A 25,388-nucleotide genomic window follows, 5' to 3' on the forward strand; every position below is an offset into this window, starting at 1 on the left:
AGCCCCCTCCTCACTTGGGGCACTTCCTGGATGGTGAGTGAGGTGGGCAAAGGATGAACCCAGCCTGGTGCTCCTCTTCATGGGCATCAGGTTAATTTGTCCTCCAAGGGCTCCGTTGGCCAGTTGGGCTCCCCCCTGCACAAGCGGGCAGGTGGTGCAGTGCTGCCCTGCTTGGCCCTGGTAAGGGCATGGGGAGGGTTCGTCCCAGTGGGGTAGACGTCCAGAGCCCAATTGAGCAGAATGAACAGGAGAGCCACAAAACACAGTAAGGCAGGCTTGCCCCATATTGTAGTAAGGGAAGCATAACACAGCACCATCTAAAGACCCCTACTGATCGTGCAGCCAACAAGAAAAACCTTTAGGTTTTAGCACATTGTGTTAAGAGCTTTTCACGTTCATTTAAGCTTTAAAATGCCATGAAATTACAGCTCTTAAGGGCCACACCATTAATGGATGTGCTATTCAAAAACATTTGTGTTGCTACATTGTGGTATCCTATCCTATGGTCACTAACGGTTGGCAGGATGCAGCTGCTTCCCTGACCTCCCATCATTGACATTGCTGAGGCTTGCCAAGAGAGGAAAGGGCAAAGCAGCAGCAAGGTCAGCACAGTGCAAATGCATTGGCAGAACCAGTCCAGGGCTCCTGCCAGTATTTTTGCACCGCACTGGCCTTGCTGCCACCTTTTCTTGCCCCTCCTAGTAATGCTGTTGATGCCATGTTGGGTTAGCACCACCATCATTCTGACCTGTGAACTGCTACTGCCTGTGGTTTGTTCCAGCTTCACCCCTACTTTGAATCTGGGTGGCTGTTGGTGGCAGAGTGGTTGGTATGAGCCCCAGATATGTCTGCTCAGTGGGGTGGAGTCTATGGAACTGAAGCTGAATGACATCACCTGAGTGGTTCCAGGTTCCCCACTTGTAGTTACTATGCACGCACAGTCTTTTATTTCCATGCAGAATGTGATAGGAAGGGAAGAGTTGCAAGAAGTGCTCATTCGCCAGCCCCCGAAACATGTCACGCTTTGTCAGAAGAAGCAGGAAAGTTGTGTAATCCGTATAACAATGGAAACAGAGCAACTTCCTCTTCCATCCCAGAATTGATTTTGAAAGGAGGCAGCGTATGAGAAAAGGAAACCGAGACGAAATTCTCAAGAACAGCTCTCAGGCACTGAATGTACGATTCACCCAGGCTATTTGAAGACCAAAGAATGGGAGATCTCCTATATCTCTGAAGAAGACCAAGAGGCTTAACCCTCCCTTGGCTCCAGAGGAATCCGTTACATCTCTTGCTTCAGGTAAGGAAACTATCTCTCTAGAGACGTGGGGAATTAAATGACAAAATCATTGGATTTTGGGGTGGGAAAGAAAGGGCATTTCCCATGTGTTTGATGAACTGAACATTGTTATAGGACAGCCTCCCCAAACCTGGTCCCTTCCAGATATTTTGGACTACAACTCTCATCAGTGCCAACTGGGGAAGGCTAGGATAGCAGATCATTGTACTCAGGAAAATGGAAGCTCCCTGCTTCGCTCCTTCAGGTACAGGAGGCAGGGAAGGAAAAGGGGGGGGGGAGACACTCTTTCCTGAGATAAAGGACAGTCTTTCTCTCTCTGAAATGGAAGCCGCAGCCTTTCATAGGAGCAACCAGCATACTTGGTCCCATTTGTTCCACCCTGAAGCCTTTCCCTTGAGCTGATGGTCAGAGGCACCCATGCCCTGCCTGGCTGGCAATTCTTTGCCCTTGAGAGTGCTCCTTAGTGGGCTGCTGGTGGGGACAGGCACAACGCACACTTTTCCAACCTTTTGTTGTGCCCTAATCTGGCAGATAGGGATGCGGGTGGCGCTATGGTCTAAACCACTGAGCCTAGGGCTTGCCGATCGGAAGGTCAGCAGTTCGAATCTGCGCAACAGGGTGAGCTCCTGTTGCTCAGTCCCAGTTCCTGCCAACCTAGCAGCTCGAAATCACATCAAAGTGCAAGTAGATAAATAGGTGCCTCTTTAGCAGGAAGGTAAACGGCGTTTCTGTGCGCTGCACTGGTTTCACCAGAAGCGGCTTGGTCATGCTGGCCACATGACCCAGAAAAACTCTCTGCGGAAGTGGACAAATGCCGGCTCCCTTGACCTGTGAAGCAAGATGAGCGCTGCAACCCCAGAGTTGTTCGCGACTGGACTTAACTGTCAGGGGTCCATTACCTATACCTTTTTTTAATCTGGCAGATGGAAAAAGGTGTCTTTCAAAAATTATTCTTAAAAAACACCCTTGGCTATTTTGTCTACCATGAAACATACTTGAAACATTGCCTCTGGTTGAAGCTTGCTCTTGCACAATTCCATAGACATTAAAAAAATAATAATGCATGCATGCATGCGCACAGGTGAAAAATACCTGTGTACATGCCCAGAATGAACCTCAAATTTCTGGAACTCACAAAGGGGTGGGGAAGTACTAACTGTAGGAGGGGACAACAACACACAGTACAAATGCAGCCCCTCAAGCACTGCCTGCTAATGTGAATGTGAAACATTGAGATTGGTTTTGGAGCCATGAAATTGAAAGCACTCATATGTGTACAATGGGGGGCGGGGAATGACACACACACACATTCCTGTAGACACAGCTATAGTCAACAGCCAGAGAATTGGTACCCTGCCCTAAAAAGAAAGGGATGGAGAAGAGACATAAAACAGCAGGGGGATGAGGCAGATGGACCAGAAGGTAAGCAGGTGGTGGTGTGTAATGTTGTGAATCCATTCATGTCATGCAGATTGCTGCAACCTTTTCCTAATAAAAGTATCATTCACCAAATAAGGCCCATTTTACACTTCTTTGAAGCATATTAGAAAAGTGTCTCTTTCCTGCTGCCTCTTTCCTTGGAACGTATCTGTGCCCACATATAGGTTTCATACAGATGACCTATTTGTTCAGCACTCATCCTGATTTCCTGGCTCATAGTTTACACAGTGGTTAGACTGTGTCCAGTCTTTATTGAGCATTGATTCCGATTTGTTTTCTGGGCAATAAGCATTCATCCTGATAAGCTTGCGGGTTGTTTACATGTCTTCTCATTGGCCATTTGTTGATGCCACACCCTTCATGCACCTTCCAAGCAGCAAAAAGTCCAGCTTTCATTTCTTGTGCTAGGGTGACAGAGAACTTTAATCTAGTTTAATTGTGCAAACTAAAATTCCTGCATGCCTTTGAATCCCCCCCCCTTGCAAAATGCTATAGGCTGGAGGCATCCAGAGTTTGGAAAAGAAGGAAAGTGAAGTCAAGGATAACAAATCTCCATAAACTCACAGTTAAACTGTAGGTCTGAGACAGTAAGTCAAACAAGCCAATTGCTTGAGTTCTGAGAATGGTATAACAATCGATCCCTCTTCCTCTTCCCAGGGAACACTAGGAATTGTAGTTCCATGTGGAGAGATGGTTTCCCCCAAAAACAACTCTGAGCACCCTTAACCAGTTACAGTTCCCATGATTCTTTGGGGGAAGCTGCTAAAGTGGCGTAAATGTGCTTTAAATGTACGGTGCAGAAAAAGAGCTAGGCAAATAAAATGTCAGCAGGAGATCTGATCATGGGTCACCCACATCATGACTAATGTGATCTTGAGCGATCACAGGATTCTTTCCTCTCATCCCCACACATGGAAGTTTCTCCATGAGATGTGGCGAGAGTGAGAGTCCTTGTTTCAGCTCTGTAGACCAGTTTCGGTCTGACCTGAAAAGAAACCGGAGCAGTTTTTTTTCCTGGAGGTTATAATGATGAATCAGAGCAGTGGGGGCCCAAGGCATTTCAGCACCTGAGGCAAAATGCCCTGCTGCCTCCGTGATGGGGGTGCAAACTCCATAAGCAGTTTCCCTTGCCAGGCAGGAGGTACATGCTTCCAGATCTCCCCCTCCCTGGGGGGCAGAACGCGCCCACCCTTTCGCTGACCTGGCAGGAGGGGAGGTATTCCTCAGAGCTTTGCCACCAGTCCCTCTGCTTCTAGAGGCAGGGGAGACCAGAGGCAAAGCTGGGCAGCGGAATGGGGGTGATGTCATTTGGGGCATGCCTCCTAAGGCAGCCGCCTCATCCAGCCTCATGGGTGAGCCGGCTTTGAATCAGTCTTAGATTAGAATGTAAGAATAGCACTGCTGGACCAGGCCAGTGGCTCATCTAATCCAGCGACCTGTTGATACAGTGGCCAACCAGATGGCCATGGGGAGCCTGCAAGCAGGGCCTGTGGTTTCCAGCAACTGATATTCAGAAGCATAATGCCTCCGATAGCAGAAGAAAAAACATAGCCATCATGCTTAGTAGCCCTTGATGAACATGGTTATTCTGCCCTTTATTTGTGCTGACTTTGCTAGATGGTTTTAAAAGTCAGTGGTGGTTTAGCACCAGGGGTTTTTAGAGTGTCTTCTGGGGAATCCTAGCATTCAAGCTGATTATGGTTTCTTGATTGAGAAGATCAGTAAGAGCAGGTGAGCTTTCCTTGACAGGTAACTTTCCTACCACTTTCAAGCTTCACCTATCATACAATTACAGCAGAGGGTTCTCCGTTTGCTCAGCGAGGGCAAAGCGGACGCCAAGTGCTCTACTTGGGCTGGGCTGTTTGCTTATTCCAGCAGCCCTTCTCAACCTGGTGCCCTCTAAATATTTGTTAGACTACAACTCCCTTCTCTCCTGGTCATAGGCCATGCTGGCTGAGGTTGATGGGAGTTGTTGACCAAGACGCCTGGAGAGCAGCAGGTTGGTGAAGTCTGCCCCAAAACAAATAAGAGTTTGTGGCAGATAACAGACAAGGCAATGTAGGTGAGTGGGGGTTCACTGAACATAACAGATTTGGAGTTAGGTGGGAAGAGAGAAGTACCCTTGATTTACACCTTTACTCCCACCTTCAGCAGGTGACCCAGGAAGAGCTGCAACGTGAACAGGTACCAAGAAGTCGGGCATCAGACAGCGCTCAGCCCATGGGGCGGGACAATTATTCAAGGATAAACAGAGACGAGAGGAACATGAGATGCTGCAGGGTGGCCTTGGCTTTGAGCCTCTTCTCGTATGTTGTTGAAGCTCAGCGTGAGTTTTGTATTCATTGTCTCACTCTTCCCCCTCTCATTTTTTTCTATTCTCCTTTAGTTTATTTTCTTTTTCCATGCTCCTTTGATGCTGGGTGTTCTGCTACCCCCTAGTGCAAAAGTCGCAAACCTTTGGAGGCCTCTGAGAACATTTGGAATTTTGAGAGTGAAAGTTGTGAGCACCATCAACTCTAGTTGATTCTTTCTCCCTTCCCACCCCCCACCAACAGATAGAAAAAGAGAAAGCACACACACACACACACACACACACAGAGAGAGAGAGAGAGAGAGAGAGAGAGAGAGAGAGAGTCTACCTTTCCATGAGATCTAGGTAAAAGTTGAAGCCCGTAGAATTAAAATGGATCTTTGTGAATCTGCATGATTTTACATAATATCCCACTGACCAACACATCAAATTTAAGCAGAGGTCACCAACTTTGGGGGGTCTTCTGGGAACATTTGCAAGCCAGAGAACCCATTGTGGTTACCACAAAACAAAGCACATCCTCTGTAGGCACATGCACACCTGCAAGCACCATGTTGGCAACCACTGTGTCACACCTGGAGATGGAAACAGGGTGGACGAGGCTATGAAAATGAAGGGGTGGGGTTATTGAGAAAGTAGATGACTCAGTGGCTCCAATTGATTTCAGTAGACATAGGTGGCTTCTATGTGTAGAGAGGGGAGGGAGGAGGCAAAACCTAAATCATATCTAGAGACACGGAGGTCACCATGAGGAGATTTAGCTTGGACCCCTCATGTCATTCAAAGCATGCCCCTTTTCTTTCTCCCATACAAGGGAATGGATGACATTTCCTACAGAGTAGAAATATAAATCACTGAACTGAGAGAAAACTTTGCAATTAGGAAGGGAGCAGAAATTCAATGTAGCCCACATTTAAAGTTGAACCTACGTAACCCACATTTTCTGAAACAACACACAAACTGAAACACAGCCATTCTTCAAAATCTATGCTTCTCCAAATTCTAAAATTGCAATACTCCAGGAAAGTAATGTGCACGAAAAAGGGTAAAATCTGTTCAGAGACAGCTATGTGTAGGTTCTCTTCAAGGATTCCTCTGAATCCACATGCATTGCAACATGATAAGAATCCATAGTCCTGAATCAAACCTAAGATGAAAGAAATGAATTTTCTAATAAAGTAAAATTAATGGTTTTATGTTGGAGTCTCCCTCCCCCCCTCTTGTTTTCGAAGAGGATCATCTTAAGGACAGTTACAGAGTGACCTGATACCAGGGAGATTTATAAAAACAATCCAGAAATCCAAGTTGATTACCCATGGTTTGACTCAATATTATGAATTTTCATCACATGGCATGTGTTAAATAGCGTACCAATGTGTTCTCAGCAGTAAAAGACCTGCTAGTCACCAATGAAACTATTTTGCTGGCCAGTTCTTGCTCCTGCTTCTCTCCATCTCCACCATCATTTAGGAATTTAGGATTGTACTTCATACTTTACATGAAATTGACTCTGGTCCCTGAAAGCTCATGCCATAATAACTGTGTGGTTCTTTAAAAGTGCTACAAGACCCTCCATTCTCAAGACTACGAGGCTAAGAGGAACATTTATGTTCCTTAAATCCACGAACAACCACCAAGAGATTAGAGAATGTATTATTCATTAACCGTTTGTTCCCTGCTTCTTTGGCTCTTCCCCAACACCAGTTTATATCCTTATGAATTTTTCCTTTCCTTTGCAGAGAAGTCACCTATGGAAACCCTTGACTGCTTCAGTGACTATGTGTCACACACAGCCTGCACCTGGAATGAAAGCCGGGATGCAAGGAACTTTGTCAAGATGAAGCTTCTTCATAGCGACACATATCAGTAAGTGCCTAACCTCGAGTACTTGAGGATGGGGAACCTGCAGCCCTCCAGTTATTGCTGTACTCCAACACCCATCAGCCCCAGTCAGCACTGCCAATGGCCAGGGATGATGGGAGTTGGTCCAAAAGCACCTGGGGTGGGGAACAGGTACCCGCCCCTGTCTTATCCATTGCAGAATAATGAAAAGAGAACGCTGGAGGCTGCTGGGCCTAAGGGCGGAGATGCTTGAGAAATTTGATATTTGCAAATCCCAATATGAACAGGCCTGATCTGTGCCTCCCAGACTAATGTATGGATTCATTCACTTAGTTATCAACCAGTGTTGTTGTTTTTGTTGTTTGTTTGCACTTTCCAAGTGCTCCTGTGCAGTTCTCAGCTCAAAAACTCTTTTCAAAAATTCTATATTTTGAGAGAGAGAAAGAGAGAGAAAGAGAGAAAGAGAGAAAGAGAGAAAGAGAGAAAGAAAGAAAGAAAGAAAGAAAGAAAGAAAGGTTTCAAAATGAGTATTTTAGATAAATCCAAACTAATTGGTTCAAATTGCAAGAAAGGGGGGCTGAAACTAAACTTTGGGAAGGGATTTCCTTGTGGTGCCCACAGTGGAACAGGCTGACTTGGAAGGTAGTGTGTTCTCCTTCCTTACAAGTTCTAAAGGAGTGGCTGGCTGGATGCTGTGTAGCAGCAGATTCCCTGCATCAGCTGGCAGGTGGACTTGACTCCTTGAGTCTTCTTCCAACTGCAGGATTCCAAAATACATTTTAAAATGTGTAATTCAATACATATTCTTCAAGGAAGGGAGGGAGGGAGGGAGGTGTGGATGAATGCAGAATTGGGATGGGGTAGACCAATGGGTAAATGCATGTGAAAATGGCATGGACCAGAAATAGATTCACCCACCCCTCAGGTTGCCCTCAGAGAAAGAGCGCCTCCTCCTTGCCACAGTCTCCTGCCCTGCACCTCATTAAACAAATTGTCCGTTTAATGAACATGCCTTTTAATGAACATGCTGAGACCAAGAGGAGGGGCAACACATGCAATCATGCTCCCCTCTGCACATTCTTTGTAACATGTGGAAAAGGGCTATGGTCCCTTTATGGGAGAGGAAAAAATAACAAGGGAACAGTTTGGTTAGGCGTGGGGGGCATTTCTCCATAAGATGAAGTGGTGATGTTTCTTTCCATTTTCCATCTTCCTCTTCTGTGTTCCTTTGAAAGAGGAACTGAACCTTAACTTAGTCTGACAAGGGGGGGCGGGGAGGAAGGAGTGGTTGTTAAGAGTAAGAAGAGGTGGAGGCCAGCAGGATATAGAGACATGTAGATGACAGTCAGTGTGGTGTAGTGGTTAGAGTAAAGGACTGGGACCTGGGAGTAAAGGTAAAGGTAAAGGGACCCCTGACAGTTAAGTCCAGTTGTGAACAACTCTGGGGTTGTGGCACTCATCTCGCTTTACAGGCTGAGGGAGCCAGTGTTTGTCCGCAGACAGTTTTTCCGGGTCATGTGGCCAACATGACTAAACCGCTTCTGGCGCAACAAAACACTGAAACCAGAGCAGGGCATGGAAACACTGTTTACCTCCCCGCTGTAGCGGTACCTATTAATCTACTTGCACTTTGGGCGCACGTTCGAATTGCTAGGTTGGCAGGAGCTGGGACCGAGCAACGGGAGCTCACCATGTCGTGGGGATTCGAACCACCAACCTTTTGATCAACAAGCCCTAGGCTCTGTGGTTTAGACCACAGCGCCACCCACATCCCTTGGGACCTGGGAGACCAGAGCTCAAATCCCCACTCACCCACAAAGCTCACTGAGTGGCATGGGCGTAGGCAGGATTTATTTTAGGGGGGCAGGCTTTATGCTGTAGGGGCAGAACCGAGTTATCTGTGATGCAATTGGTCAGTTAGTTATATATTATTTTTTATTTACTTGATTTGGAGGGGGCAGCTGCTCTCCTGCACCCCCTGGCTACCTCCATGCTGAGTGGCCTTGGTTCCAGTCGTTGTTGCTCAGCCTAGCCTACCTCTCAAGATGACTGGGAGGATAAAACAGGGAGGTGATGAGAGCAATGCATGCCACCTTGAACTCCTTGGGCACGTGCCTTCAATGTACTCTCTTACCAAACTTTTCCAGCTAAACAATATTTTTTTCTAGCCAGATCTCAGAAGCAGAGAATTGTGCCCCATGTTAATTAAGGACAGGAGCAGAGGAGTCACAGGGGTTTGAAGAACCATTACTATTTCTGCAGCAGGGGCCTTGAAAGCTCCTTGTCTTCAGGGTCCTAGAGCCACCCTATCAGCATGAAAGGGGAAGTTTTTAGTCACTGAGAAGATGTCTTCTTGTCCTTTGTGCTCCTAAGGTCACTCTGGAGAAGGCGAGTAGTAGCTCTGTGTGTTCAAAAGTCAAGCATGTAGAAACATGAAAAGCACATGAGCCCTTAGTTTCAAGGGAAAGGTGTGCAAGTTTTGTTACACACAATGGAACTTCAAGCAGAACAAAACTTAAGTGTCTCTGAAATAAGATATTGGAACACTCCAAATCATTTGTAGATCTAGCTGAAAGGCAGCACAGCACATGGAGATCTGCTTTGATCATTATAATGCATCCATTATTATTATTATTATTATTATTATTATTATTATTATTATTATATTATAAGATTGTTGTATATCTTACAAGGTTGTATTACCTTAGAATGGGGCATGGCTGTGACTATCATAAACGAACCCTGCTCTTGGCAGGAGGAAGTGCCTTTTCTATGTTTGAAACATTGCGGCAGGATGTCTATAGTCCCAAGATTCCCCCCCTCAATCCTGTTAGCTTACATGGCCCATCTTTTTTATAGAGTTGTAACAAGCATTGTGTTTCATCAGACTCATTCTCTGGGACTCTGGGTTGTGAATGAATGCTTGTAGAATTAACAAATTTGCTGTTACCAGTAAATAAAATGAGGCTTTCTGGTGCTTATAGGAATAACCTCACACAGATGACATGTCATTCCAAAGAAGAAGACTCACAGATACATTGGAGCTGCCACAAAAACCAGACAATTTTCAATGTCTGGTTGAATAATATCTTCATTTTCAAACCAGATCAGGAACTGAAAGTCCGGGTGAATGTCAGCCTCTTTAATAATGGTATGTACTCACGTCTCCCAGAAATGGGAAAGGTGGACTCATGCAATTTGTCTAACAACAACAACAACAACAACAACAATTTATTTATACCCCGCCCATCTGCCCACTCTGGGCAGCTCCCAACAGAATATTAAAAACATGATAAAACATCAAACATTACGGTATCCACTGAAAAGCGCAGGGTGAAGTAACCTTGCTGAAACTAAATAGATCTGTGCCTCTTGGGAGACCACCCAAGAGCTCTGTGTATCAGCCTTAAATCCCATGGAAGAAAGGTGGGAGTGGGAAATAACATTACAATAACATTTGTTGAGCTTTTTTTAGAATTGCTCCCCACAGAAATTGTTGGGTTTAACTTACATTTACACTTAGGTGTTGAGGACATAGAAGAGAACAGTGACTGTGGTCAAACTTCAAAGAAACAAGCTCTCCATTATTATTGGCATCTCCTTTCCTGGGCTGTCAACCTGTTGCCCCAGATGATGGAGACTACAACATGCAGCAACAACAACAGATAGCATGAGAGCTGAGGCATGATTTGATGAAGTGAACATGCGCGAAGCCCAACCATTTTGCCTGACGTTCTTAGAATCATTAAAATTAAATGCAAATTTTATGCAACGATTTTATGAAAAGTTTATTGCAAATGGCATATTTTTCATTTCGCCATGTGGATGACAAATCCATACAAGTGTTAAATCACTCTGCCTTTCATATCTGAAGGCCAGATGAAAAATAAATCCAGAAAGCTGAAATATATGTCAGGAACATTGTAAAGCACATTACACAGTAATAAAGGTTGTCTGTCAACTTTTAAGTTCACAACATATGAACAGGAACATAACACCGGGTATACTTGTTGTTTCCAAATATATTTATACAGTACCTGATTTAGACCAATTGGGCAGGCCTGGGCAGGCTACACATGTACTGTAGTACCGGGTATTTATTTATTTATTTAGCCACACACACCCCCGGCCGACCAGATTGGTTGACCCAATGAGTGATGCAGCCCCTGGGCCAGACTTTGGACATGCCTGGTCTAGGTTAATGTATGGTAACTCCTCTAGCCCCCACCGTAACCTTTCCACATCACCATCAGGGTGAAACAAAAATAGATTTTTTTTTGGGGGGGGGCTCATTTTAAATCTGAATGTGCTGAGAGCCCAAGTAGATATTTGATGAAGATATGGCATTCTGAGTCTGTGATGAACATTGAAATCAGGGATGGAGAACCTTTAGTGGCAAGGATGTTATTGGACTCCAACTCCCATCAGCCTCAGCCAGCAAGAAAGGGGAGCTTAAATATTTCCATCCTTCTGATTCTTCTAACCCTGAATTCTTTTCTCTCAGTTGTTAAGAATCCACTTCTTCCCTCTAACTCATCCCCTCACACTGTTTTGGAGATGTTCAGTAGAGATTCATGCTCCTAGAAGTTGATATCAGTCTTCCCCTGAATATCCTGTTCTGCAGCGTGCCAAATCTCATATGGAGGATGCGGCAGTGGGCTTAATCTTGGTGGTCTAGGGCAGCCACTGATGGTGACGTGGAAAGGTTAGGGTGGGGTCTAGAGGGGTCAGAACAAGCTGTGTCCCATCTAGTCCACAGGTAGCCAATGTAGTGCCATCCAGATGTTAGACTCCAACTCCCATCATCCCTAGCCATTGGCTATGCTGGCTGAGGCTGATGAGACTTGGAGTTCAACAACACCTGGCAGGCACCACGTTGGCAACCTCTGAAGCAAGTGGAGTCACTTTCAGGAAATCATTTGGTTCAGGAAAATGCAGCAGAGGGCATTCAGGTTCATCTACAGCATGTGCCAACCTCCCTCCCCAAACCAATAACAGGTCCACTTAGGCACAAACTCAGTGGCTTGGAAAGAGCAGAATCCAGGCCAGGTGCTATTACAAGGGAAAGGATTAGCAACAATCAGTCCAGTCCAAGAGCAAGGACCAAAGTTCAAGAGTTTGAGATTAGCAGTAGGAATTCCAAGGCTGCATGGGAGTTGCAAAGTTGTTGATAACTGAGACACCCTGACATTAGGAAACCAATTAATGCACATAATGTGCTAGAACTTCTATGTCTTCATTCATTCCACAGGAGATAGCATTGAACCTCTCAATTTATTGCAATTTAGCAGTTTCACATTGTCATCTCTTTGTAATGTAAAAATATTTGAAATATTAAGTTAGACTTCTAAAGCTGACACAATCTGTGTTTCGTTGGTGAAGATATCAGATCAATAGACCTTGGGCCTTGACTGAATGTCAATTAAACCATCTTTATTGCTTTCTTGAATTGATCCACAAGCTGCAATCTTAAGCACACCTCCTGGGTGGGGAATTCCACTGAAACCAATTGCCTCCTGTTCCAGTTAAGAGTGGATAGGTCCAAGGTGCAAGAAATGGAGATTTATTTGTTATACTTTGTTAGATGCTTTGTAAAGCAACTTATCTAAGCATTGTACAGATCAGTTTAAAATACCTGTACAATGCTTGTAGGACAATTGCACAGTAAATCTTAAAACTCCGAGAGTCAAGCAGAAGACAGGGAATAAAATTAGGTGGTCTTAAAAGACTTGGGGAGAATGAAAGGTTTGTAGCTTGACACTGAAAGAATAACAATATGGATGGTAAGTGGCTTTCCCAATGGGGAGCGTTCCATAGCCAGAGGGCCACCACAAAAAAGGCCCCCTCTGAACTTCAGATTGAGGGAATGCACAGAGAAAGACATTCTTAGATACAGTTAGCAGAAGGTAGATACAAGAGGAGGCACTCTGTCAGGTACCAAGCAGGTACCATAGGCAGATCTGTATCTTTCCACCTGAGCAAAGGTTAACCTGTGTTTTTCTTTGTTCACTCTTCCAGTACGACCTCCTCCACCCCAGGTTCGAGATGTTGTTGTCACAAAGGATGGTGACTACCTATTGGCTTGGGAAGCAGGGGGTGGAACAAATAAAAGACATTGGCTGGATGGAGCCCTGGACTTTGAAGTGACCTACAAAAGGCGCTGGGAACTCTGGGAGGTATGTATGACCATTTTGAGAGTCATGTCAACATTTCTGTCTGCACTTAGTCATGCAGTGAACAACTTGTTGTTGTTGTTGTTGTTGTTGTTGTTGTTGTCGTCATTATTATTATTTCAGAAAAAAGCAACCACAAAATATTATTCTACACAAGAAGTGTATTCGATACCATTTGTAGAAGTGCTGACTGATTTTCCAAAATTTAAGAGTTTTAAATGGAGTAGAGAAGGTAGCACTAAAGAATTCACTACCCCAAGATATAATGACCACCAACTAGGGTGGCCTTAAAATGGGTTTAAACAATTTCAAAGAGGATAAAGCTATTAGTAGCTGCTAGGCATGATGTCTCTGTACTCTCTCCAGTATCAGAGGTGATAGACCTCTGAATACCAGTTGCTGGAGAGAACAAGCATTGGGAGTGCTGCTGTGATCAGCTCCCACTTTTGGCTTCCTATAGGCCCCAAAGTTGGCCCCTGTGAGAACAGGTGACTGGAGTGTATAGAGTACCGGTATATGATATATGGCGCAGCCGCCCCCCCCGCTCGACTATGGAAATGTATTTATCTTTCTTTCCCCCCCTCTATGCAAATCTCTCTCTCTCCCTTGCTAGGATTCCACCTCTGTCTTGATGCCAAACACCTCCAGGTGCCTTTTCCTCCACGATGACCTTGTGCCTGGGAGCCCCTACGTTGCTCGTGTTCGAAGCAAACCAAGACAAGGCGGTAGTCTTGTTGGCCGTTACAGTAAATGGAGCCATGAAGTCTATTGGGAGACACCGAAAACATGGAGAGGTAATACTGCAAAGAGATGGTTCTTCCTTGTGGGCATGGGTGTATGTTCTAAGCTGCTGGAAGAGCTGCATGCCAGTTGGATAAGATTTATGCTGGAAGATTAGTTCTGGGTGAGTTGCACTCGGTTGCTCAAATACTCTGGATGCTCTTGCACATGCATGTCTCACCGCTGTTCTTCTGTAGGCACCCATGGTGTTGGGCAGCCTTTCCCAACTTGGTGCCCACCATCAGCTTTGTGTTTGTGATGCCATTAAGCAGCTTGTGAAGAAGCTTCAAGTTTTGCACTGAGATGAAGCTAAGATTTGAGACACACCCAGACATTTCGATCACTCTTGGAAAGAACTCCATGATGCTGGTGGTTCACCTGAAAACATGATGGGACGTCTGTTGGAGTTAACCTGTACCTGTCATGACCCCAGAGTCCAGCAGCAATCAAGACTCAGGTCATGGGCTACAAAGTCTACAGCTAAGGAGTCTGACCAAGTGCAGAACTCTGAGTCTGCCGCTGGAGATCAGGAGACACCTGAACCAGAAGATCATAAGTCTCCAGAAGATGCTTATAATGACTCAGTCTGCTCTCAACCTTTCTTGGAGCATGTCAGTAGCTGTAAACTCTTATCTGCCTTGTCCATGACATCCAGTATTGGACCAGGAGGTGATGGTACCTTCAGGTGTCCTCATTCTAAATAACAAAGATAGACTATTGCATACAAGGCTTCCCTCACATTTACTAACCCACTTCCCATCTTATTGTTCCATGCACCTTAATTCAACAATTGGTGAGGACTCCAGGGATGCAATGTGTACATAGTTTCTGTTTCCTTTGGAATTAATTCATTGGATGCTCCCTGACCTTTGGCCTTGATGTCTGGGTCTAGTCTAGCAATATTTGGAGGACCCAGGCTCCCCATTTCTGATCTACTCATTGGTGGTTTCCACAACACTAATGAGAGTTAATTTGCACTGGTGTCTTCTCTGCAGGACAATCCCTATTTCTGTCTTGATCAACGAAGTGTTTTGTGTTATATAGTTTCGTTGGTCTTCTTTGAGAAGCCTGATATTTAATGGATCCTCTTTTTCATTTCTTGTTGCACTTCTTACCAAATCCCTCCACAATGTTCCTTCCCTGTGTTAGCTTTTGCCAAGCTCTGCATGACCCTAGACAGGGCTTATTCTTTCTGGTTTCTCCCATTAGATGATGCAGAAGCGCAGCCCAAGAACCTCCAATGTCTATTTAATGGCATTGATCAGCTAAATTGCAGCTGGGAGGTGCGTCAAGAGGTCACCAGTTCAGTCTCATTCACACTCTTCTACAAAGCCAGCCCAGAAACAGGGTGAGATTTTCTGTATGAAGCAAAAATACCTCCAAATATTCTTGTCTTAAAAAAACAACAACTTAACTTCCTCTTGTTGTATCTTCCTTGTTCCTAGAGAGAAGGAATGCTCTCCAGTCCTTCAAATGGAATTGCCTTCCACCCGATATGTCCTGCAAAGCTGTGAGATCAATGTCACCAACCCCAAGAAGATAAGCCAATATATTGTGACTGTGCAGCCAAAAGAGGAAGAGAAAGTGATGGAGGCAGCAAAACACAGTAAGGCCCCTTTAGAGTCCACGAAGCTTAATTCTATGGGACACATGTGGGCTCCTGTAACTTTGCTTTACTTTGTGACTTACCTGAGCAATGTCACCTGTATGCAGTCATGAAGAAGCAAATGTGAGAATAAGTCACGTGGCCAAACCCAGTGCCAGTGCCTCTTACAGGCAGACCAAGTGAGGGCCAAGACTCTGAAGGGAAAAGGTGCAACAACCTTGTGGAAGCTGGAAAAGTCTGAATCTGGTCCATAGCTGAATGGAAGACCCTTGTCCCATCATGGAGGGAATGACCGTTCCCCACATTAAAAGGGGAGCGGCTTTTGTGTGGTTGCGCGCAGCCCCCTTGGATCCCACAGCGGCTCCTGCCAGTTTGGGCTGGCGTCGCCTTCCCCAGGCTAGATACCTGTGGTCTCCGCCTACCTCAGCCAGTGCCCAATCCCGCCTGGGGGAAGCGTTGCCAGGGGGATTGGCCAGGTAAGGGGAAGGACCACCCAGCCCACACAATAGAAAGCGTAGCTTACCTGGGAAACGGCAGTCAGGCTCCAGAGCTTCTCCCACCCTCCACTCCCTCAATTAACTCTTAATTTTGCAGGTTAACCTCTTCTCCACAGGTACGCAGGTGCTGCTATGTCAAGGCCGCTGTTGAAGGGCCAGAAAGGAATTTCCCTGCATTGGCAGGTTTCACCTTTCCCGTAGCAAAATGTCACAACTTTGGCAGTTTCAGGCCTTGGGCGGAATCCTTTAGTCATCTTCCTAAATGGGGGGGGCATGGGGCGGTGACCCCATGCCCCCAATGCAGCGGCGATACCAGGGTTCCCCGTTAAAGGGGTCTAGGGGGGAGGCATTGACCATACGCCGAGAGGTTGTCATTGCTCTCCCCCTCCAGTGACGGTGAATGGGGGGCGGGCTCTCTGCTTGAACATATGTTCTCCAGAGCCAGCCCAATCCCCACACATTCTGGATAACCCTGAAGTTTCCCAGATCCCCGGCTGGGGGCTGGGAAGGATAAACGCCCAATGCCTGAGCCAAGGTCTCCCTACATCTGAATCTTAATAAAGTTGTGGCCAATTTTAATCCCATAGCACGTTGTCTTGTGTCATTATTACACTCAGGAGTTGCCTGGGGTTTGGGGGACTCCGCCTGTCCACGCAACAATGCCATAAAACGAATTAGCAGCCACTTGGGGTAGCACAATTCAAGAGACACTCCATAAGGAAAGAAGCACATCAATCTGAGACTCTGATGATACTTTTGGTGTTGGCACTTCTCCCAGGGAGCTGGCTATGCATCCTAAACCCTCAGTGAAGTCCTAGGGACTCCTGGGGGTACACTCCTGCTTTGCTTGGGCTCACTCTGACCTTACCCTCGCAAATACTCTTTAACAGGTTAACAAGAGATAGGTTTCTGTTCTTGATGCATCCTTTTTTCCCCAGTCAAGGCAGCCCCACCTTTCAAGCTGTCTGTGTCAACCCAGGACAACAAGGAGTACAGCCTCAAATGGGAAGTTAGGAATTCAACTCTGCGAATTCCAGAGACATATCAAATCTCATACTGGAAAACCGGAAAGCTTTCAGAGGTGAGCAGTAAATAAATGGCTCCCCAATAATTTGAGAAAAGCAAAGTGTTAGCTCCTCCCTCGTTTTTCTCCTCTTTTCTCTTCTCAGGACCATTTGGGCAACAGTGACGACAAATGGTTCACCTTCCCCTCAGAGTTGCTGGAACAGGACACAAGTTACACAGCAAAGGTGCGGGCAAAAGTCCGTGGTTACTCATATGATGGTCCATGGAGTGAATGGAGCAAGGAAATTGACTGGAGAACACACAAGGGTAAGCCAGAAATGGAGTTTTCAAACAAGGGCTCTAGTCCACCTTTCTTCTCTAGGGGGAAAGGTTCTAATTGCTGTCTTCAGATGGTGATATGCTGAAGGGTTGATATGGACATGCTGAGCAGAGGCATAGGAAGGGGGGTGCTGAGGGTGCGGTCTGCCCTGGGTGTCATGACAAAATGGCAGGTGAGTGGGCAGCACATCTCGTGCCTGGTGGCATAAGCTCCTGCGGAGAGCAGGAGAAAAGCAAGCAGCAGCTTCCCCGCATCTCTCCTACCCTGAACTGTGGCGTGTGGGAGGGCACCCTCCACACCACGCCCCCCTCGGGAGCGCACCCCACCCTAGGCAGTGCGGGCATATGCTTTGCCACTGGTGCTGAGGGCACATTACAGTAGTCCAGTCCGGAAGTCTGCTTGGCATACATCTAATGTTTTTCCCTGGGTGTGACTTCTTAACAACACTTGAAACAAAGGCAATGCTGCTTCAAAGTCAGTTTTCAAATTTGAAGTGCAATTTGCTTTAACTTTCCTTTCAGTTGATCTCTCAGCATTCTGATGATGTTGCAATCTTCTGTTTGGTTTCAGTTGTGCCTCCTTGGAGCATTATACTGATTGCAGCAATCTCGGTCATTGTGATGATGGCGGGCATGTGCTTCTGCCATAGTTATTTTCTCAGGTAAGCATGTGTTGCAAATGGGTTGGTTATCTGGATACATTGGCACACAATAGTGGAGGGGAGGGTGGGAACTGACTGCAAGGGGTTGCACAGCTCTCAAGTGGTGCCTGTTGCCCTATAGTGAACAGTCCATAGCATACAGCTGTTCGTTATGTGGACTGGGTATTGTTTTTTTAACCACATCTCTATAAATATTCCAGAACATACATTTGCACTGGTGATGCATTGCACATGGACAGCTCACAATTTGTTAACATCCACAAAGAGGAGTGTTCTCCACCCTTTTGCATCTGAAATATGTATATGCATGCAGGATATGCTGGGTGGCATAGTGTCATGGCAGTGCTATAATTATTTGTCATGCACAAAGTGCATAGAGTTTATTCTGTGCTGTGTGCAGATTACAAACATTGTGGTTCCTGCCCACAAGCATAAAATCCAAAGGCATGACACAAAAGGAATAAGGGGTGAGGAGGGAAGAGGAAAACAAGCAAACTCGGGTGTCAGTTCTAAAAGTGATATACTCTCTGGCTAGGGTGGAATTCTCCAACAGTTTTGGAGAAGGCTGCAAAAGAAACATTCAGAACATTTCTGATAAATTTCTCTTCTGTTAATTCCACAGTTTGAAGGAAGCAGTGAGCTGAGAGACAAGAACTAAAAAGTGCAGAGGCCAAGCCCCCTGTTTCTTTCGACAATATTAAAATAGCATGAAACAAAATTAAAAGTGGACCTGCAAATTGTGCCCAAAATTCTCTCTCCTATTTCCAGGATGCAAAATTTGGAATGGGGAAGTCAGCTGACCTGAAGAAAATTAGGGTTTTCTGAGAATTTTCTTATGCCCCCCCCCCCGAATGTAGTATTGTGGACAATTTCAGTCTCCTGTTGAAGAATGTTCAGCCAAATTTCAGCCCACATCTAATGTGCATAATGAGTAGCTTGAATGGAAACAGTTGTGGCGGGGGGAGCCAAATTGACTTGGTCTCCAACCCAAGCCAACTGAGAGGTCCTGGCAGTCTTATCTCTCATTCTGCTGCTGCCAGGTGAAATGGAGGCTTTAAATGACTGAGAATCTGCTGACCCCATGCTCTCAGCACTGCCAGATTTGCCTGGTTGCTTAGCTGCACTGGCGGAGAAAGAGGAGTGTGGGGGGAGTGCACCGCCCCTGGCAGCGCGATCCCGGTGGGGTGCCATCGCGGCTGCTCCCTGCCTGCGCTGGGTGCCATGCCCCCAAGATGCGTGCCAGCCCCGCCCCTGCCTGTTCTCTACCCCCCCCCCTCCAGTGCCAGAGCTTGAAGCTCCACCACTGCTTAGCTGGCAGCAACCAGATGTCATCTATTATTTTAGACATCCTCTCAACATCTGGAATAAAGACCATGCATCACCGTGGTTGAAACAGCATGTGGAAAACACTTTGGGTGGCAACAGCAGTGATGTGGAGATCCTTCTAATGTGGCAGTGCTGGTTCAAGCAGTGAACAATCTTATGGGTGCCACATTGAGCAACTTCCATTCAGAAGCTGTTTCATGCGGCATTTGTTGAAGTATAGATGGACTGTTGTTTGCCGACCACAGAGAGCAAATGGAAACTCTTCTTGGTCTGACTGACGTTGCTTTAATGTCTTCATTACAGGAAGAGCAAGAATTGGAAGGAAGCCATCCCACACCCTCCCAAGGCGCTTCTTCTCCCAAACCTTTTCCCGGTGAGAGAGATTTCCTTTGGACTGGAATCAGCATCCTCTGCTTCTGCCTTGAAAAAGTGTACTGGGCTTCTTTGTCTGAAGGCATTCCTTCTGATACTTTTTTTGTATCAAACCATCTTCCCTGAGATACTTCAGCACTGTGTGTTTGGCCTTGGTCAAGATCCAAGGACATTAAGGTTCTCCCATGTGGGCAACCAATTTCAGGTCCATGTCACTTCTAACTGATTCACCCCAAGTCTGTTTCATTCCATTTCCACATAAAAAAAAAATCCACATGGAAAACTGCATTTAAATCCATATTTTCAAAACCATGCATTTAAAACACTCTTATACTACTTTAAACAGCCATGGCTTACCTCAAAGAATTTTGGGAACTCTAGTTTGGTAAGGGTGCTTAGAATTCTTAGGAGAAATCTCTCAGAGCTATAATTCCCAGCAACCTGAACTAACGACAGTTCCCAGGAGCCTTTGGGGAAAACCATGACTGTTAAAGTGATATAAAAGTGCTTTCAATGTATGGTGTACATGTTGTTTTGAAAAAGCAATGGTATTTTGATACTTTTTTGAGCCAAGATCTGCACTGGAACAGTCTGGAAATGTGAAACATATGAAATTCCCTTCTATTAGAGTCAAACCATTGATCCACCTAACTGATATGCAAGGTAGGATCTGAATGAAGATGAGACCAGCTGCGTATGGGCACTAAGCCAGCACACAGGTGCCCATGAGAAAGCAGGAATATGCAGATGCCCTGTATCACTAAAGCACTTGGGACATGGTCTCACCCACAAACACCCTGTGTTTAACTTGAACCATGCACAGTGGCACTTTCGTTCCAGCTCTTTCCTCACACTGCCCTTGTGTCCTTGTGTCCTTTCAGAGACTAGAGTTGCTGAATGGCTCAGAGGACAGTAGAAGCCAGAGCTCTGGGGAGGAAGTCAACAGCTGTACGTTGGAAAGGTGAGTACATCTAAAGGAAGGACACACTACTTTTCCAAGGCATTCTCAGAAAACTAGCTGGTATGTTTCCGGGCCATGTATACACTAAAGCAGCAATCCCATACGCATTTACCTGGGAGTAAGCTCTGCACGGGTGGCGCTGTGGTCTAAACCACAGAGCCTAGGGCTTGCTGATCAGAAGGTCAGTGGTTCAAACCCCTGTGACAGGGTGAGCTCCCATTGCTCGGTCCCAGCTCCTGCCAACCTAGCAGTTCGAAAGCATGTCAAAGTGCAAGTAGATAAATAGGTACTACTCCGGCGGAAAGGTAAACGGCATTTCTGTGCGCTGCTCTGGTTCGCCAGAAGCGGCTTAGTCATGCTGGCCACATGATCCGGAAGCTGTACACCGGCTCCCTCAGCCAGTAAAGCGAGATGAGCACCACAACCCCAAAGTCATCCGCGACTGGACCTAATGGTCAGGGGTCCATCACCTTTAAGCTCTGTTTAATTCAGTGGGGTTTCCTCTGAGCAGATAGGCATAGAATTGTACTGGTTTCTGTAGCTCTAATTAGCTGCTTCCTGTTCACTAGCAAGCCAACAATGGCTCGGAAAGTGGGCACATAGAAAGAAGCCACAGACCATTGGTCCATCTAGTTCAGTATTGTCTACACTAATTGTCAAGCAGCCCCCATCCACTCCGTTTCAGGCAGGGGACGGTCTCAGCCCTACCTGGAGATGTTGGGGGCAGTGGTGGCTGCTGAGCCAAGGGAGCAACATCTCAAAGCCTAGTAAGCAAAGTGCTGGGCTGTGGGAAGGGGGTGTTGGGCTCTGACAGTGTCTTAGAGTCCTCCCAGCTCCTTCTCAAATGCTAGTTAGCACTTTTCCAGCTTTGGGAAGGGAGTAGGAGGGCTCTAGGACCATGCCAGAGCCCTCACGCCTCTTCCAGAGCCATGCACCACCTTACCCACTTTTAGGAAGGCAATGCAAGTACTGGGTGTGCGTGCACCAAATTTTGTCCTCGCACGGTGCACCATAGTACCCGTCAGCCACTAGGTGGGGATTGAACTTGGGACCTTCTGCATGCAGAACAGAAGCATAAGACAGGTTTCGTGATCCCAGCATCTTCAGATGAATTCCTCCTCAGACTTCCCTCTCAACAGAGTTGGTGCATGGGAGGACGCTGAGGTGGGAGTTGCATGTGTGCTCCTACCCACTCCCCACATTTAGCCTACACACACTCAGGCAAATGCTTGAGTAGGGGTATTGTCTTGGAGTAACCTTTTTGGGTGGGAAGATCTCTCTTTACTGACTAACATTCTTCACTTATTTCCTCTGCTGCTGCCACAGGCTGGTTAGTCACCCAGAGCCTCTTGAAGCCTCCACTTCAGGGAAAACAACACCACATTCCACGGCCTTCCAGGATGTGAAAGGAACAGAACCTCCTGTGGCCAATGCCTGCCAATTTTTGGATCAGCCCGACAAGGCACTCTGTAGCCACAAGGCTCGGAAGTTTGATTTTGATGGCCCATACTTACTCTTCCCACCAGAGTCCTGTCCGCCTGAGAACCAGAAGGACTCGGAAGTTGCCTCTTTGGAAAGGAAAGAGATGCCTGTGGCTCCGCAATTTGTGGGACTGCCTCATTGCTGTACTTTCCAGCAGCTTCCACCTGTGGGGAAAGAGAAAGAGCCGCCAGCGTCTCCTGCCCTTGTCCGAGAGCAGGAGAAACAACAACTTCTTCAAAGGCAAGAAAGCCGAGTGGCAAGTGACAGGTTGGAGAAGGAGGCAAATGAATGTTTGAGGTCACAAAGTCTTACTAGCACGAAGAACCATGGTCAAAATGAGTCCTTAGACTACATTGCCACAGAAGATCTATCGCTAAGTAAAGAGAGGGACTTCTTGTTCCCCTCACCTCTGTTGGGCTCAAAGGCTGGAAGCCTTCTGTGTTCTGGGATGGCCACAGCTGGCTCACAACTGACCCCATCCAAGGATGATATCTCAAGCTCACAGCTGGTCCAGAAGAAGGAAGCAGGTCCTGGGCACCCAGCTAATGCTCCAGTCGTGTCCCAGGACTCATTTAGTGACTACGTCACCAGCATGCCCCAAACCCCAAGATCCGTGCCAAAGGAAGGGCTTCCTTTCTCCCTAGATGAGCCTAAACACAAGGGCTTCCTTTTATTCCACCCTGGTGGCAACAGTAGCCCAGTTTTATTAAGCCAGGTAGGTGAATACTGTTTCTTTCCTGGCTCCAAGACCATGGCGGAAGCCTCTAAGAGTCAAGCAGAATCCGTACGGCAGCAACTATCAGAAGTTAGTCAGAAAGGCACCAAGCCTCTCTGTGAGGACAAGCATTTTGGGAACAAGCTGCAGACCACCCCTGCCCTGTGCCAAGACTTAAGAGTGGGTATGCCTCACGCACATGCATGAACATCATTCTGTTGTCTTTCCTTTTGTCACTAGTATTGAGCTTTCCTCCCATTGTGAAAAGCAGAGGGGGGGGTGCTTGTGTGTGGTCCCTTCCAACTCTACAATTCTTTGATTCTGTAGGAATGGCAGCAGGGACAAGAGCCCCCCTCCTCTCACAACACAGACTTGTTTGCCCTAAAAAGGGATAAATCTGTCTGTTTCAGTGTCTCCCCAGTTCTCATTTTTTCCAGTCTTCAGTTCTCCACAGCTTCATATCAACGTGTGATTTATTTATGTATTTTTAAAATGTCCTCAGGAAAATTCACCAGCATTTTAGTACAAATCCCCCCAAATACAGTATACACATTTTTATGCCATTTTGCCTAATACACACATTTTTGCAGAGCATTCTGTTTGTTATTTTCAGATAGATAGATAGATAGACAGACAGAAGGATGGTAAGATCGATCATGTTATTATTTCTGTTTCTTTTATTATTTCTGCCCCAAACTTCTTAATTTGGGGGACAAACCCATAAGATGTGTTGCATCCCATTACTTCCTCTCAAATTTCTGGGGGAAATGTGGATGTCTTTCACTTGAGGGCTTCAATTTTCTTTAAAGTATTTACAAATCTAAATATGTTCAGACATACATTGCCCATCACTATAATGCTTTTTTGTAATATTATTTTTAATTTGGAAGATGTAAATCATCTCCAAAGTAATGCTTTGGAGAGAATATATATATATATATATATATATATATATATATATATATATATATATATATATATATGATGCCATATTAACCATGGAATGCTTAGATAAACATTAAACCAAACATTTACTTACCCAGCTATATCAGCTATTAAATGATGCAATATGTGATTATGCTTTTAAGTGATTAAATGATCACTAATTAATCATATTTAAGTGAACATTCGGGGGAAACAAAAAATAATAATAATCTATATTTGCTTGTAATATTTTTCAAAACAGATTACAATTTGAAAAGAAGGTCATGTGCCTGCCATAGTTAAGCACATTAAGCAAATATTGAATAGACTTAAATGTGTTTCACTTTGGCTAGGTCATTTTCTGAAGCCAAGGAATATTAAGGGTTATAACAGAGGATTCTGATGGAAGCAATGTGTTGTCTTTATTGAATCCTACAATGAATCCTGGCCATCAATTTAGGTCTGGGACAGTTTTTCATACACAATCCAAGTGTTATGGCCCCAATAAAGAGTACAGGAAAGACATTCCAGTATGACTCTATAAAGATGTTACACAGGGCTTTTTTTAGCCAGAACACAATGGAACTCAATTCTGGCACCTCTCAGGTGGGTGCCATTGCCATTACGTATAAGAGAACAAAGGATGCATTCACGATGAGTTCCGGCACCTTTCCCCCCCTAGAAAAATAGCACTGATGTTAAATATTTTAAAAAGCTCATATGGTAGATCAAACAGAAAACCCAGAATTGCCTTTCAACAGTTGTCAGCATTTACCTCAAAACACTGTGCATTTATTCTTCGAATTTTGAAACTCCTGTTTAAAAGCAGAAGAGCTTTAGGTTCCAGTCAGTAGGGCATTCCCTTTTTATGAGGATCACATAATGACAAACATCTGTACCTTCTGATGAACAGAAATTATTTATTGACCAGTTTCATCTACTTGCAAAAGTCATCTTGGTGCTGTGAATGCAGACATGGCTGCTCATTTATTTGCTCATCTGGATATTCTGTAGATATGGTAAAAAACAACAACAACAACACCAACAACAAAAATACTATTCTGTATAGTGCGGAGGTCAGCAAGAGCCGGCGTGATGTAGTGGTTAAGAGCAGCAGACTCGTAATCTGGTGAACCGGGTTCACTTCCCCACTCCTCCACATGCAGCTGCTGGGTGACCTTGGGCTAGTCACACTTCTCTGAAGTCTGTCAGCCTCACTCACCTCACAGAATGTTAGTTGTGGGGGAGGAAGGGAAAGGAGATGGTTAGCCACTTTGAGACTCCTTAAAAGGAATGAAAGGCAGGATATCAAGTCCAAACTCCTCCTCCTCCTCCTCCTCCTCCTCCTCCTCCTCCTCCTCCTCTTCTTCTTCGCAGGCCAGGCAAGCCACTGGAAGTAGCCCACCAGTTCCCACAACTATTTCCTGGTGTCAGCACTGAGTTTGCTGAGTGCAGCGTGCAATATCATGGCCTCCTTAAGCTTTAGTTTGCATGCTGCACTCAGCCTCATGGGATCAAATGACTTGGCTGAGCCAAAACTGGCAAGCTCTATCTAATTCAGGAGTTGTAAACCTGCCCCGCCACCAGATGCTGTTGGATTACAAGTCCCATCACCCTGATCATTGGTCATGCTGACTGGGGTTGATGGGCCCTGGA

The 25,388-nt window shown here is 45.7% G+C and overlaps 1 protein-coding gene across 1 annotated transcript; it reads left to right on the forward strand.

Moving 5' to 3' along the window:
* Positions 1-6,715: 6,715 nt before the first annotated feature.
* Positions 6,716-23,296, forward strand: CSF2RB (colony stimulating factor 2 receptor subunit beta). The gene is made up of 12 exons (XM_033163200.1): positions 6,716-6,914; positions 9,875-10,041; positions 12,909-13,066; positions 13,677-13,857; positions 15,062-15,191; positions 15,289-15,449; positions 16,885-17,027; positions 17,116-17,278; positions 17,862-17,952; positions 19,582-19,651; positions 20,532-20,611; positions 21,938-23,296. Exons 1-12 carry the CDS (start codon positions 6,799-6,801, stop codon positions 23,013-23,015), a joined length of 2,538 nt encoding a protein of 845 aa, XP_033019091.1. The 5' UTR covers positions 6,716-6,798; the 3' UTR covers positions 23,016-23,296.
* Positions 23,297-25,388: the final 2,092 nt, after the last annotated feature.

Source organism: Lacerta agilis, chromosome 10 (genome assembly GCF_009819535.1).
Source record: "Lacerta agilis isolate rLacAgi1 chromosome 10, rLacAgi1.pri, whole genome shotgun sequence".
In the NCBI taxonomy this organism is placed as follows: domain Eukaryota; kingdom Metazoa; phylum Chordata; class Lepidosauria; order Squamata; family Lacertidae; genus Lacerta; species Lacerta agilis.